Source organism: Sprattus sprattus (assembly GCF_963457725.1).
Source record: "Sprattus sprattus genome assembly, chromosome: 17".
NCBI classification, from domain to species: Eukaryota; Metazoa; Chordata; class Actinopteri; order Clupeiformes; family Clupeidae; genus Sprattus; species Sprattus sprattus.
In genome coordinates this window covers 26,447,805-26,463,812 of record NC_137915.1, presented here as the reverse complement: position 1 = coordinate 26,463,812, position 16,008 = coordinate 26,447,805, and the positions used below count along the sequence as shown (strand labels likewise).

The 16,008-nt window shown below is 40.8% G+C and overlaps 2 protein-coding genes across 2 annotated transcripts; one reads left to right on the top strand and one right to left on the bottom strand.

Moving 5' to 3' along the window:
• Positions 1-1,823: 1,823 nt before the first annotated feature.
• On the bottom strand, positions 1,824-7,592 carry plag1 (pleiomorphic adenoma gene 1). Its single transcript, XM_080855734.1, has 3 exons — positions 7,467-7,592; positions 3,422-3,754; positions 1,824-3,080 (listed from the first exon to the last, which is right to left on the bottom strand). Exons 2-3 carry the CDS (start codon positions 3,652-3,654, stop codon positions 2,024-2,026), a joined length of 1,290 nt encoding a protein of 429 aa, XP_080711860.1. The 5' UTR covers positions 3,655-3,754; positions 7,467-7,592; the 3' UTR covers positions 1,824-2,023.
• A 346-nt stretch (positions 7,593-7,938) lies between these two features.
• On the top strand, positions 7,939-15,323 carry chchd7 (coiled-coil-helix-coiled-coil-helix domain containing 7). Its single transcript, XM_080854797.1, has 4 exons — positions 7,939-8,057; positions 8,816-8,954; positions 9,625-9,723; positions 14,582-15,323. Exons 2-4 carry the CDS (start codon positions 8,895-8,897, stop codon positions 14,684-14,686), a joined length of 264 nt encoding a protein of 87 aa, XP_080710923.1. The 5' UTR covers positions 7,939-8,057; positions 8,816-8,894; the 3' UTR covers positions 14,687-15,323.
• Positions 15,324-16,008: the final 685 nt, after the last annotated feature.

Below are 16,008 nucleotides of genomic sequence, written 5' to 3'. Positions count from 1 at the left end.
ATACATACACTTACGCACACACACACACACCGGTACCACTGAAAACTGAGAGGACGAATTGCTAAGGTCTGTGTCTCTCATAAAAGAGAAACAGGAAAACAGACAATGCCAATCAAATTCCAGCTTTTTGTCACTGCAGCAAAACTGCTAGGGTAGGCTTTTGCAGTACTTGTAAGGGGTTCCTGAAGCTTTTTCTAAAACTTTTTTTAATTAAAAGTTTAATGGCTTCAGGCCCATCCTTATTAATTCAATAAAAAAAAAAACATAGTAGACTGACATGATGCAATAGCATCCAAATTTCAATTTAGGTTTGATAATTAACACTCAATTAATTCCAAGAGGTATTGATTAATAATGAAGAAGCGTCATGGATATTTCCCCATGTATGGATGTGTGTGCATGCGTGCGTGTGTGAACACATCCCAGGGCTAGAGCTGTCGGTCCTGTCACGCTCACTTCACTGAGAGACACAGACATTTTGTGCAAGTAAAGCAAAATGAGTCTAACACTGTAAGAGCTGTACCTGTAAAAAAAACACATACGTTTAGCACATAGCATATACACGGTAACATCCCTCTAGCTAAATATGACATCTAAACCTTTAGGCATAATAGACAAAAAAAAAAATGTTGAATAAAAAAGGCATTCGATTTTCTGAAAGTGCTATATTGAAAACTGCCCAATATAGAGGCTTATCAAACATTTCATTTCAGATCAACTGTTCAAACACACGCTCACACAGATGTACATAAACGCTCACACACAACCTCTTCCAGCAGGTTTACAACTTAAATGTTTTTTCATCTCCCATTTCAGACACTAAAACATCCCGCGACACACTGTTCTGCTCTAAGCTAAAAGTTGTACTCAACTGTGCCGATTGTGTAGTAGAGCTGTTGCTGTCTATCACGGAGAGTGGAGAGGAATCGTCAGTCAGGACCATTACTGTCAGTCCTGAAGACATACAGATATATTGTTTCATTTCTGAATTGATTCCCCTTGTCAGTGCAACAGAATTCATAACTGTGAGTATGGTTTCCTTCAGAAAATAATTCCCTTTGTGGATAAGACAACTATGTGTGTGTATGTGTGTGTGTGTGCCATTTGCTGTCTACTGAAGAGATATGTGCAAAACATTTAAGTACTGGTTAAAAACTCACTCCAGTTTCAGTTCTTGTGTGTGTGATTTGAAGTAAAATGTCTGTTCTATTTTCCCTTTGTTGGTTGTGAACAGAAGCAGAACAACGTCCTTTTCTACTAGTCTGAGCAGCAGCATCGAGAGAGATGGCCAAGAGGCCAACAAGAGAGGAGGGAAGGAGAGGGAGGAGGAAAAGAGGAGGTGTGAAATAATGAGAGGAGAGGAGACGGAGAGAGGGCTGAGTATCGTAAGCAGGTCCTCTCCGGCTCTGGGGGTTGGTCAGCTTTGGCTTTTGTAGAAATCAGAACTGTCAATCAAACGCCTGGCTTTCAGTACCAAACAACATCTGAGTTAATCACTCACATACAAAGAAACAAAAAAGCAAAAAAAGAAAACAAACAAAGGAAAAATATTAAATTGGTTAGCTGTGATGGAGCTCACATCACTAAAAGTTCAAAGTGCTAAATGGAAACATCTCTTTAAAAGATAAAAAGCTAGTCTACGTTGATTCTATCAGAGAAACACTTCACTGCAACCACATTTTCTAATCCCGCCTTCCCTCTCTGGCAGTGGGCCAGTCGGCAATGAGCCATGCCATCTTAGATATGGGGAGCAGTAGGGGTGAAACATGTTGTCATTCAAGGCATTGTGTGCGAGGCATGAGCTGATGTGGGCAAATGTATAATACAGGTTTGAGAGGATGTGTTTGTGAAGGTCTTTGTGAGTAATATCTGATAAACACAGAATAAATCTCTATATATATGGTATATCTGTGATGACATATCATGTGTTACTGGCATCAGGACTGGTCTTTGACTGGTAATGTTTGTAGGTTTACATAACAGTATTGAAGTGAGGCTGTGTGTGTGTGTGTGTGTGTGTGTGTTACTGGAAAGCCTGGTGGAAGCGAGGCAGGGTGGTGGTTGTGCTAAGGCTGGCCGAGTGTGTTTGTGCATGTGTGCTGAGACCCGGGGTGTAAGTAGAGGAGAGTGAGTGTAGGGGATCCTGGGAGATGGGTGGAGCCAGCGACAGCCCCTCCTCTACTGGGTAGGAGAGCCCAAGCGCTGACCCAGCTGCCTGGCTGTAGCAGGGACCGTTGAGAGGCAGGAAATTGAAGAGCTGTGAGAACTCCAGCGAGGAAGAGCCAAATGTATCACTGGTCGCCGTGGCAGCGCTGCTGATCTTGGGCAAGGGTGTGTCTTCCAAGTGGGCGGGCTCAGAAGGTAAGTGCCCTTGCAGCTCCAGCAGGTAGGTCTCTAGCTCCGCCCTCAAGGGCGGAGGAGGCGAGTAGGAGGCGGGGCCCAACGGGTAGCGCAGAGTCAGTGGGGGGGAGGGGCCAAACAAACCACCGCTGAGGAGAGACAACTCATCCTTCACGGCGCCACTACCCATCTCGCAGGGGGCAGCCGGCAGCTGGCAGGCGATTGGCTCCAGCTCCACCGGCTCGGCCTTGACGGCCAGCAGCAGCTCGGGGGCGTGGCTCTTCTTCACGTGGCGTGTCAGGTGGTCCTTGCGGCCGAAGCGCTGGGCGCAGTACTGGCACAGGAAATCCTTGCGACCCGTGTGCACCACCATGTGGCGGCGCACGTCCTTGCGCGTGTAGAAGCGGCGCTCACAGTGCTCACACTGGTGCCGCTTCTCCTTGGCAGCCGACGAGCTTTTGCCGGCGTGGCCGCGCAGGTGCTCTAGTAACAGGGCAGTGTTGGGGTACGGCTGGAGGCACACCTGGCAGGTCAAGTCACCGCTGTGGGCCGCATGCAGGGCCAGGTGGCGCTTGAAGCCCAGCTTGGTGTTGTAGCTCTTGCCACACTCGTCGCAGGTGAAGGCCTCCTTGTTGGGGTCGTGTGTGTGTAGGTGGTTCTTCAGGTGGTCCTTGCGGTGGAACATCTTCTCACAGTAAGTGCACTTGTGGGTCTTCTCTGGTGAGTGTGTGGCCATGTGCCTTGGGATAGAAACATTAAACTCAATGACCCCAGTTTAAACTCAGTGACCTCAAGACTGCACTCTAAGTTTTCCAGTACTTTGGATTGCAGTTGTGTTCATTGTGATAAAGGATGCATATGGGTTAATTTCCCAAATACATGTGTTTATAATTACTATTATATAGTCTAAAAAATATGTAAACCAGTAAATGTAAATGAGAGGGCAAACTGGTAAAGTATAAGAAGGTATTAAATGTATGGAACTCTGATTGTGCCCAACTAGGCATGATGGACATAGACAACTATTTTCAAAATATCTACACAGATATGTATATACAATATATACAATTTTCAATCCTACCGTAACAGTTTGTACTTGGAGACAAAGGCCTTGGTGCAGTCGGTGTGAGTACAGCTGTACGGTCTCTCGCCAGTGTGTGAGTACGAGTGCACCTTGAGCTTCTCCACACTGTTGAAGGCTTTCTCACACAGCTGGCATGGAAAGTTCTTCCTCCCTTTGCCCTCCACCCTCCTCCTCCTCACCCTGGCTCGGTCTGTGGCGTGAGGGCAGTCGCCAGGGGTGACTGTGGCCATGGCAACTTAGGGCAGGCTGGCCGGGTGGTCGCATGCACTGTGCCCCAATGCTGAGAGTGAAAGTGACCCTAAACTCTCAACACCGCAAGGAGCCAACGACCTAGAGTGAGGAGTGGGACAAATGGACATAATGGAGTCAGGGGTCATGGACAGACATTGGACATGTAGGAAAAAAATAGGGGACAGAAAAAAAAAACAGCATCAAAGTGGGACACAGAGGAGAGTGGAGTAAGATATTTACATCGTGAAATGTGACTTAATGTGGTCTCTAGCCAGTCACCTTACTGTCATGTGGTGGTTACAGGAATGTGGTGAATAACAATGTAGAAGATAAGCACACCAAGCATAAGAAAACACATCACAGACACCAGCGCATCATCAGAGCCAGCTGTAGGTAAGTTTGGGGGTTAATGGTGAATCATATGAATTTTGGGAAAAGCTTGCCCAGGACAGCACTTATTTTCCCATACACTGAAACTCACTGGCTGATGGGAATCGTTGTGACGTATTCAGAATAATGTAAAACTCAGATTACAAAACAGATGCAGGCCCAGTAAAGCCCTGACGGTAATGCAGTGGATGTATTTTGGTTACTGACCATTATTCTTGAGTAACCTTTACAGAGTTAGTTTCTTTGAACCTAATACACAACTTAGATTTGAGTTTACGTGTTGGATAAGTATATGCCTTATGGTATTTCAATAAACTAATGTGTTTGAAATTATGGCAAATAGATACGATTTTATGAGTTACCATGAAGCCGTTATAAAAGAACAAAATAGGAGAAAATGATTTCTTAAATTCATACATAAATGTAATCTCTATATTTTTTTAGACACAAAATTAACAACTACATTTACAGAAAGGCATTATGTGTCTGAAGAGTGTTTTGTATTCCCAACACATTAATGTTTCTGGCTCTTGAATTGTTGACGTAAATTATGTATTTATTCTTAAATGATGTCAATAATTTACAATCTGAACAATAATTTTCAAATAGGCTTAACCAAATCAGTGATTTTATTTAGTCATGTAGTCCTAAATGTAATTTAGCAAGTGTATGCATCATGCTGATGCATGTTGGCTGAGAAGAGGAGCTCTCTATACATACATTGTTTCAGGTACAGTTCTTGCAAATAATCTTTCAATTTATTGTTCATTAAATCCTTAAAATGTCACATACTGTAAAACATCAGTATTAACTTTATTTTGACAAAATTAAAACATTATATATTAATAGTTTGAAATGTTTTTGTAAAAAGAAAATGGAATGGTCATAGGTTTGGTTCTAGACCATTCGCGTACACATTTCTAAAACACCATGCACAAGTTTCCAATCCCATGAAGGCAAGAAAGGTGATCAGTGTGCCTCTACTTCTGACAAACATTTATAAGGTTTACACTTCTCAACATACAATACATCTATGCAGCAACTAACCCTTTCATGTAGAATATTGCAGAGTATGATTTATTTGAAAATTAGGGAGCATTTAGGTAAAAATTAGTCTCTCAAAACCAACGTTATGCTACAGCTATCATCTTCACCCATAACCATTTATTTTAATAAGAACAGATTATTGTAAAATGTTCTTTATAACAGAACCATCAATATTAAACAGGTCTGCTGGTATTAGACACATTGCCTATCAATTAAGTATGATACAATATAACTCAATGGCAAATAACAGATATGATGCCTGGGCAAAAAGTAGAGCTTTCAAACACAAAATGTAATTTAAACCTAAATATAGGCTATGTTTACAATCTAAATATCACCTGATAATGTTCCTAACAACATCAATAGCACAAATACTTTAAAAAAATCCTTTAAATATACATCATATCAATATGGAGTTAATGATATGTCTTAAATATGTATATTTCTTCACTTGTAAATTTGAAAAACAAAAAAAGCAAAGACAACCATTAAATGATTAATTTTGGTCACAATAATTATTTGTTGTGATTTACAAATGACCTTTAAAAACTGTGTATGCAATTCAACATTTTTAAAGCAGAAACTGTTCATTACAACAGAGCCACAATCCAGCCTGCATCCTGAATTACATCTTTTATTTGAACAATCTATGTCAATCTAACACTTCTTTTCTTTACATAGAAATTCATATTAACAAAGAGTTTCATGCAAGAGACTCATGCAAAAACAGGGAACCAGACCAAATGTGTTGTGGTTAAATAAGACTATGAAATAAAAGTGGCACTTCACAATCTGTTAACAATGATGAACTAATCATTCAAGGGTAGGAGATGGGAAACATGAAGGTGCCTCTGTCTCTTTAAGAACCCATAGGTCTCATTATACTCCTTCAGACCTACAGCGACTCTGCCATACCCTAAGCTCTATAGAGAAGCCGGAGTTATCTAACTCAAACTATAGTCACAAGTAACAATATGGTGCGGAAAGATAGAGGATGGCACATACTTTGGGTTTGAAGAACCTCATGATAACTTTAATTGGCCATGAATTTCCAATTAAATATTATTATAATTAAGAAACTAGGGCTACATCCATCAGAAAACAAGGCTACACAAGAAACGCTAACACAAGACAAACTTATGGATGAGACACAAAAGAATCCACCACAAACCAAATAGGAATCATTTTGCAAACCGCCAGTCTATAGTCTAACTCACAGATTCCGCTCAGAGATTGTCAATCAATTTGAGTGGTCTCACAAGTAGCCTAGGACTCTGATCTCGCGCACAAGTGAACATATGCTATCTCTCCTTACCAGATTATATGCATCACTGCAAGCGTGCAGCGATGGCGGCGTGATGCTTACTATATGGCTACATGACTATACATTTGCTTACAAGACATTGTGAAATCAGTGTCAATCAGAAAGTGCTACTCTTGCACCGCTGCATGCCAAATGGTTATTTACCGACCAATATTCAACGGCGCAACCTACACAAGAACGCCACAAGCCCGCGTCATGAAGGAACCGAATTAGAACTCAAACAGCAGCAATTTCAGACCTCACTATATATCCATTGGTTTAAAGTTTAGGAACTCTTTGGCAGTGAAGCATAGACTGATGAGTGGTGTCGACAGAGAATGTTTAACATCGCCTAATTAGTTTCTCTACACGTCTCCCTCCATTTTGGTTGTTTATGATATTGACAAGCAACTTCTCCACTTCGATAGCCTACTTCAGGCGTTTTAGCTACATCGCACCTCTTTTAGCCTATCAACTCTGCCACGGTCTACTACAATACCGATGACAATAATTCGTGCGATAACGTAACCTCTTATGGTTTTAATTAGCCTAAAAATTATAATGCACTAACGTTTTTCTCTTTAAATGAACTTTTCGAACATGCAAACCTGCTACCATCGATAACAGCATGTTTACAGTCGTTTCGCGTGCACATACATGTCAAAATTAAAGCGGCGTGTTCGCAGCATGCTTTTTATAATCATTTGTATAGCATTAAAATGCGCGTGCGTTTGCTTCGGCTACCCTCGTAGCGCGGTTGTTATTATATTCAGATAAAAACTTAAACTAAGCAAGATTTTAAAAGTTTTTTACAACTTTTCACGACTCTGTCGCTTCCCCCGAGTGTTGACATTCGTTTGCATGCAACGTGACTTGACACAAACTAATGGCACAATTTATTTTAATTTTCTTTATATTTATGTCTTCCGCTGCTTTTCTCTCCGGTCCTAAACTGGGCGCTGATTAACACAAACTTTTTTCCCTAGCTCACCCCTCTCTCATAATTTGAATAACCCCGATATTTTAATTCAAGCAGACAGTAACAATTTAGTTAACACACGTCAAACTCACCGCAGAAGCGTTAACATCCTTTCTACGGTGTTTTTCTTGAGTTTCAACTATTTTCCGAATTTTTAATAATTTTTTTCTCATATTTTTTGCTGGACTCGGCGGGCCTGAAAATTGTTTGCTTTCCCCTCTTTCCAGCAGCCATTGTGTATGCGCTGCGGTGCAGCCAAACATACAGTTTGGCCACGCCCACCGTCAGTCCCGCCCTCCTCTTACTTTTGATTTGTGAAACACCCTGTCATTTTCATATTTTACTGTCACTGATGGTCCCTTTTTAAAATGTTCAATTTTAAGACTCGTTGGCGATTCTGTCAATCGCAATGACTCCGTTTTACTTTCATTTATAACAATAGGTGGGCTAACTGAAGCTTGTGAGCCCTCCTATTGGTCATTGGACATGTCAGTCGATTGTGTAGCCGCAGCAGTTCTCCTACAGAACGCATACGACTGTTGGTAGCTAACTGCTGTCGGTCATCGGTAGGCGTACCCAAGTTCAGTTGTGCAGTGTTTAGAATGACGTTCGATCGGGCATGAGGGGTAGAGAAATGCGAGAGTACGACCTGCAGCTAACGACTGCGACACAGCAAACGCAAGGTGGGTACCATCCTGGTATTAACATGCCAGTAGTGTATTGTTATTAAATCACTACTCAGTTAAGTCTGGTCAAATTCCAGTTCGTGACACCTTAGACAAAAACAGTTTACTTAAAGAGCTTTGTAAGACAAAGTAACGCACATTTTGACATCCCTAGCTAATTGGCTACAAAATACTGTACGATAATGTGTTAAGTCTATATTGTTCTAGTTAACTCTCGAATATTTGCTGCCCAGTACGTCAAAGTTACCCTCAGACTGCTAAGCAAGTTAGCTGAAATGTTCCATGGCTAATATTAGCTTGCAAGCTAACGTTAAGCAACTACACCTAACGTTGTGTTAGCTAGCTAGCTGAAGGTCAGAGCTCTGATAATATCCTCCCGACTACTCTGCCTGCAGATATGTTAAACTACAAGCTGATTTTGGTGAACAATTTTACTCATTGTAGTCTTGCTTGTATTGTAAACTTCGTTTAGCTGGTCAAATATGGGAGACAATAAGTGAAAAAGACGTAGGTAGGTACAGTGTAGCCCTGCTGTTATGTATTGATCATGTTTGTAGCTTAAATGTTAGCCAGCGATAGTTGTGTTAAACGTTTCTGGCCTGTTGCAGACTCTTGTGGTCTCTTCAGTCACATTTTAGCTAGGTTGAGGGATGGACACCATCAAGAGTGCTAGGGTTTCCCAGTGATGTTCTTGACCTCAAGTAATGTTCACTCATATATAACTTCTGCATGTGCAATATTCACATGACCCACAGAGCGTGTCTGGTTGGTCTATCCCCTTTCTACCTCACCGCTACCTCTATTCGTCTCGACTCCGATGCTGCCTGCCAGAAGATGCCAATGAACACCAATGCCCGAAAACTTCGTAACCATGATGGCAATCCTTGCATCGAGGTAGGGGAGTTAATTTAGCAGGTACAAAGGTGGGTAGAGTATGAAGGGATGCTGCTGGCTATTATGATGCCCTAAGCAGAATTGCTATGAGCATAATTGATATGTAAACAATAACACGAAGACAAGTCACAACTCTTAATTCAGACAACTAAAACAGAAGGCCTTTTCTTTACTAGTCTAGATGCATTTTCTTTTTTAGTCAGCTGAAATAGCAAATAACATATTTAGCTCATCCTTACATTCTTTGCTAACTGTGTATAATGTTTCAAAATATTCAGTTAAAGAGAAATGTCGCTTACTTGATGCTGTTTGATGATTTATTGATGTGTGTATTGTCACTTTAAGATACCTTCTCATATTTTGACTTTTTACCAAGAAGAATAAGGGGAGGCCTGTTTAAAAGTAGCTCGTTAAAACCTACCTCTAAGCGGATGCACCTGATATTCTTTGTTGTATTTGTTTACACCTAAAGTAAATCCTAGCATATCCTAGTAAGTTATTACTACTTAAACATGGCATATGATTCATGCCAAAAAGTGATGTAAGTGTGTTTCTGCAAACACAAAAGGTAGTTTTCAAATCAGGCTGTCCTAAGACTATTTATCTTCTCTTAAGTTGTTAAACTCTATACACTAAGTTTTCCATGTACACGTGTTGTGGATCTCTGCAGGAGAGTGATGGTTCCCAGAAGTGCATGGACAGGAACAACTATGACAAGGGCATGTGCACGTTCTACTTCCAGAGATACAAGGAGTGCCGAAAGTACTGGGTGAGTAGTCTACCTGTGAGGGTCCTGCCAGGCAGCCAGCCTCCATGAGGAAAATTATTTGGTTTTCCCTGACCTTGTTAAATTGTGATTAACGGTTAACATCTGTAGTTCCATATTTTCAATCAATCGCTATTGTGCCTGAATTTATACTGGAGCCAGCCCAGGTGAAATGGGCAAATTGAAACTAATGTGAGAAAGCAAATGTTTCCCCTATCGGTCCACATTATGGGCTTATGATACTAGGGAGGAGGTTATTGTGTTGCTACTGTCATTGTGAAACCATTAAGGTAACCAACAAAGCATATTTGATGTGGGTCTGCAATGAAAAGCAAAGCATAGGTTATACAAATGATTGTAGATATTTCCTGGGTTTCATACTGAACATCAAAAAGACTTGCATTAACTAGTGGAGGGCAGAACTTAAGCATGCATTAAAGATGATTGTGTGATGTCACATTAAATATATCTCCTAGTTGCATATACTAGTAAAGTATGTACGGTAAAAGACACTTAAAATCAGGCAAAAGTTCACTTTGTGCTGAGTTAAAAGACTCCAACAGGTAGAACAACATGAAAACATGGCCAGCTACCTTTACCACCGATTTGTACTTGTCTTGCAGTGGAGATAAAAGGATAAACGTGACCTCTTGGAATGTCATCATTGTGAGAGATCTTGAGTTTTCTTATGTTGTGTTTTAATTTTAAACATCTACCGCTCAAAAGGTATGAAAATAGCCAACTGGTATTCCTCTTATTAGGTAACAAACTATTGTGGGGATCTGCAGTGTTAAGCCCATAGGTTGTTTAATGACTAATGGCTCCAGAACAAAAATGTCAAATTTGTACACACATTACAAAAAAAAAAATATGATATGGTTAAAAGGCTGGATTTTACATAAAGACATTCCAAAAGTCATCTTCCCCTAAAAATGAACCACTTTAAATGTATAAAAGTCGTTGTGTTTACAAAATATAGAAGGACAAATATCTAGTAAAGGTGTAAGAACTTTATGCTTTAGAACTTGTAAATGAACAATTACTCACAAAAATGGATGAATAGAAATCATTTTCATTGTTTTCAGTGTTGACTCCTGTAATGTGGATAGATAGATATTTCATTGTACCTGTTGCTTACAACATGAACTTTTCAATCAAGGCTAGGACGTGTGAAGTGGTTGTCATTACATTTAAGCTTTGAAGATAATAATTACAGTGTATCACAATATGAACACTCAAACTCAGTATGCCTAAAAACTGATGATGAAGACAGACACAACGGTTTACATTTATTTGGGCTATATGAATAAACAATGTATTTGTAAGCAACCAAATGCTGCCGTCAGTAAGAGTGACAGATTTAAAAAACATAACATTAACGTAGTTCACATGAAGTAAATAATCTATATTATAGACATGTATTTAACAGATTCCTGCAGAATTATAATGAAGAAAGGGTAATTTATACAAATAATCAGTATAATATGTAAACTATGTACAAATAAAATGTTAAATTAAAAGCTGGGAATACTATCAACTTTATAAAATCACTCAACAATCAATGTGTTCTGAACATTAAAAAGTAGATAACATTGTAGAACAAGCCTATGGAGAGGAATAAACACATGCTTGCGCACGCACCCACATACACACACACGCACACGCACGCACACGCACGCACGCACGCACCCACACCCACACCCACACCCACACACACACACAGACACACACAGAGGAGGGTAGGGAACATGTACATAAAGATGTAGACGCCGTATTGGCCTCTGGTGTGTGCGTTTTTGCTGCTGCCACAAAAATCAATGGAGGTCAATCACAAAACATTAGTCTGAGTGGAAATGAATGGGGACATGGGCTGCATGGGGTGTGTGCTAATTGTTAGAATCTAATTTAATTCTTTTTAGAGTTTATTTCAGTGTGGAGACAACCCCTAAGCGTGTTGCTCAGAGAATGGCCTACCTGGCAGTAAGAAGGTGTTGACATGTATACCATTCAGTCAGGTTGGAGAATACAGGGGAGTGGTGATAAGACCACAGCCTATAGGTTATGGCAGGGAGGGGAATTAAAGAGGGTGGGGGAGCGGGTCCGGTTTTGTTGTTGTTGTGTTTGGTAGCCAATAATAGGGTAACATGTTGAGAAATGTCATTGCTCTGAAGAACTGTGTCTCTTGTGTTAGATGTCACTTTTGGAGTTGTACAATCATGTAGACTCAAGTTTGAATTTTTCTGGCTTATCTGTATTATCCGTCATCTGTAGTTATTCAGATATAGTCATTCAAATGTTGATTGGCAGAAATGTTCCAGAGGTAACGTAACATTACAGTGTTACTTCATATGAGAAGCAGCGAGATGAAAAAGGCAGAGATTGGTCTGTCTCCTATTTAAACTGTCAAAGCTGAGACATGTTTATGTGTCATAGATGGAAATAAATCAGAGGTTTTATGTTTTTTCTATAAATTGTCTGGGGAACATGAAGGTTGAACATGGGAGCCCTTTGATTCATCACAAAACCCATCCCATTCAGCAGAATGTCAAATCTGAGAACAATTTAGTTAACCAGTAAAACGACCTTGCCTACCTTTACTCCAAGGGACCATACAATTGACTATAGTTTTATTCTCTTTACAATTTTTTTTTTTTTATATAGTAAAGCCAACTATTTCTCTATAGCTCCTGCTAGAATATGTGCTTGATGGAAGGACGAAAGAGGAGTAGTCGGTGCAGCTGAAAGCCGAGACCGAAAAACTGTATTGACCGAGGTGCCTGCCAGCTGTTGGGACAGTCCTTCCTCCGAAGTCTATTTGGCTGTAGCTACCTAACCTAGGCTCAACACTAGACTCTGCATTGCGCTTCCAGTTTTGAAAAAATAAACTTGATGACAGCACTGTCCACAAGGTGGAGGAAAAGTGTTTCCCACCACTTCTGTGTTTTTCGGAGTACACTATACGTACTTAGTGTTTGGTCCAACCTATCAACGTCCCCCATGTAGTTCACTTACAACAATAGGCTGACGTACTACTTCTCTGTCCCAGACCAAATTGTTCCTCACTAATCTTGATGCATCAGTCGAATCATTGGCATTGTGGAAATTAGATAGGCAGGTTACTGCACACGTGTCCATCCACTGTAGTGCTCAGACATGATCCTCCATTCTACACCACCTCATGTCCCCACGACTTGCCCTTCCCTCCCATTTTTTAAATATCTTTTATGTCTGCTGGGATTTTTATACGGTCAATCCTACATGTTCTGCATGTGTTTTGGCCCCATTCACTAAATTAAACCTTAAAGTTACCAACCAAATGGTAGGTTGTTTTAGATATACTACATGCACCACATAATTGGCTGTGTATTGTAGACAAGTTATTTTATATCGTTGGAAAGCCTGTTTATTTACCTTTACAATGATGTCCAACTTGTAAGGAGCATGCATTTGTGGGATGAGCAGCACAGCTGATTATGAGGGTAGCGCCCAAGTAAAATTCGACAATTATCTGCCTTTGCTAAACAGTGTATTCTCCTGGTAGTATTGACTCTTGTTTTGAGTTGTTTGGTGGATTGGATGATTGAACTCTCAATCAGTAACAAGGAACAAACATGACATATTGGCAATTTTACACTATATTCATTTAATAGACCGTCAGGAGCCTCAGTAGCTGGCGGAAGATCCATACGCTCCCACAACAGCCTGGCACCTTCTCCTCATGCTGGTCACCAACCTGGTCACACGTTGCTGTGGGATGGCATCGCATTCCTCAACCAGGAGTCGTTGCAGGTCATCTAGCGTGGTTGTGTTGGTCACTCTAGCTGATCCCACAAGTGTTCAATTGGGTTGAGGTCTGGACTCATGGCAGGCCATTACATTCTCTCTACTCCCACATTCTGGAGGTAGTCTGTGATACCCTGGCTTTGTGGGGGCAAGTGTTGGAGGATGGAGTTAGGGCTCAGATTGTGGGGATATGGGATCGCCACTGGGTGCAGAATCTCATCTTCCACCTGCTACTGAGGCTCCTGACGACAAAGTCTACTCCGCGCTCAGGAATGGGGCACAAAAATAACGGCAAATTACATTGTTTTTTTGTGTGTGTGTGATTGTTTGTGTGTGTGTGTGTGTGTGTGTATGCATGCATGTACAGCCGCAGCAAAAATTAAGAGACCACTTCAAAATTATCAGTTTCTCTGGTTTTACTATTTATTGGTATGAGTTAAAGTAAAATGACCATTTCCGTTTAATTCTATAACCTACTGACAACATTCCTACCAAATTTAAAACTGGTTTAACATTGTAAAGTTAGGGCACATTTAAAAAATGTCAACAGGGATCGTTATACATAATACGTTTGTATTTGCTACACTTTATGTTCAATGTCATTAACAATTCCTTGATCAAGAGAAAATGTTTTTCAAACTAGTAAACATCACAGCTCATAACATGTGCGTAGCTGATGTGCTCCAATGGCAGGCAAGGTCAGCTTTACAAATGTTTTTGTTCACAACCTACTTGGCAGAGTTAAGAGTGAAATGCCTCCCCATTTTGAGTTCATAAAGGTAGGTGTTCCCATCGCTATTGTGCCCTCCACGAAAGTAACGTAGCTTAACACGCCAGAGCATTACAAGTCAGCAGGAACACGGCGTCCCCAACTTATCGACTATTAAATTCATTGGCAACCAATTTGGTCACCAATTTTGGACAACTTTGTCAATCGATAAAAATAATAACATTATCATGATTATGAGTATTTATTAATTATTGTGATAACCTTGGTATTTATGGATGTATGTATGCATACAAGCCACAGTGGATGTGAATTTCAATGTATTCAGTCTTGCTTCTCTTTCACCAACAGCACAATGTCATGATCCAGCGACGGCGGGATGGTGTAAAGCCAGACATGCCAACCGTGTCGGAACGTGAAGACATCCTGGCTGCCATTGGTGGAAAGCCCTACTGAGGCCTGCAGGAAGAGCAGTGCTGCTGCATCAACAAACCAAGCTCTAACGAACGCTCCTGAAAGACGAGGTTTCTGTGACGGACACGGTGCGCTGAGAGCAGAGTTCAGACACTGTATTGGTTGTGTGTGGACCACCTTTTACACATTACAGTGGGGATACTTTGGACCGCATTTCACACAATGCTTTGTGCTTTTATCTGAATGTAGGAGAGGCATGTGTGTCACTCGCTGAGAGGAGGCACATCTGCATCATGGGTAGTTGATTTGAGCCATGCCTTGTCAAGGGTGTTTTGATCGTTATTAAAGGTGCTTATTGACAGTGCCATTTGGTTAAAATGTGGCTGATAAGCGGCCTGAGTGTGTGAGAGTGTGTTTGTAATGGTATTTTTGTTGTTGTTTCAAATGCTTCTGTATTCATTTACACCTTGTCTGGAAATCAAGGGTACTTGGGTGTTGTGACCTAAACATAGAATACCACTGCTGTGAAGTTTTGTGTATAAAATGCTTTTCACTACATTTCAACCCAGTATAGGTCCCCCTGGAGGAACTGGTAAGACCAATGCGGTCTTGTTGGTGCCAATATTATCACCATATTGGTGTGCTTGCAGAAGACCCTAAATAAACTCAATGAAACACATCAACCTGTTACGTTTATTTTTGTTGTTGTATGTTTGAACCTATGTTTTTTATTTATAAGCATTTAAACAAAGATGTCACAGTTGTTGCATAGAAAAGCTATAAGAAGTTTATAAATCTGAAATTATATATAAATGTCCAAAACCAGAGCCCTAGGATGGAGACGCAGGTCCAACATGCCACACTCGACTAGTATATCAAACTTGGTCTGTGAAGAGTTGAGAACTCTTTAGTCCAATAAGGTAATTAAGGTTGACATGATTCATGTCACATGGTCCTTGTATTGATATTGGTAGGGGTGGTGTCTGACCATAGTGTAGTAACTTGCAGCATGTTGTGCCATGATGGGCCATGTCCAGTATGTAGTAATGTGCAAAAAAGATACATTATTTTATTTAGAGCCGTTGCGCTCTCCATAGCTTAAGATTTAGAAAATGGCCATATGTCTCAACCCATGAGGCTAATTACACAACAGAGAGCATGGTGGGCAATCTGGATGGTATGAATGCTATGCAACAGTATTGTCCAACTGCTGCAGTTTGGCCACTAGATGGTGCTGCAGTCATTCCAACAAAACACCTTTCTTCAGGCAAGGATAATCCTTGGTCCACCACGTCATTTAAAATATGCATTAACTGTCAAAGCAAAGGACAGAGAGCAAAATGGCCATATGTCTCAACCCATGA

What these genes read in the sequence shown, in the direction of transcription:
- plag1 (XM_080855734.1), bottom strand. Translation starts at nt 3,654, where the DNA reads ATGGCCACAGTCACCCCTGGCGACTGCCCTCACGCCACAGACCGAGCC. An exon ending in TCCAAGTACAAACTGTTACG is followed by an intron (nt 3,081 to 3,421) that starts GTAGGATTGAAA and finishes TTCTATCCCAAG; the next exon opens with GCACATGGCCACACACTCAC.
- chchd7 (XM_080854797.1), top strand. Translation starts at nt 8,895, where the DNA reads ATGCCAATGAACACCAATGCCCGAAAACTTCGTAACCATGATGGCAAT. An exon ending in ATGGCAATCCTTGCATCGAG is followed by an intron (nt 8,955 to 9,624) that starts GTAGGGGAGTTA and finishes GGATCTCTGCAG; the next exon opens with GAGAGTGATGGTTCCCAGAA. An exon ending in AGGAGTGCCGAAAGTACTGG is followed by an intron (nt 9,724 to 14,581) that starts GTGAGTAGTCTA and finishes TTTCACCAACAG; the next exon opens with CACAATGTCATGATCCAGCG.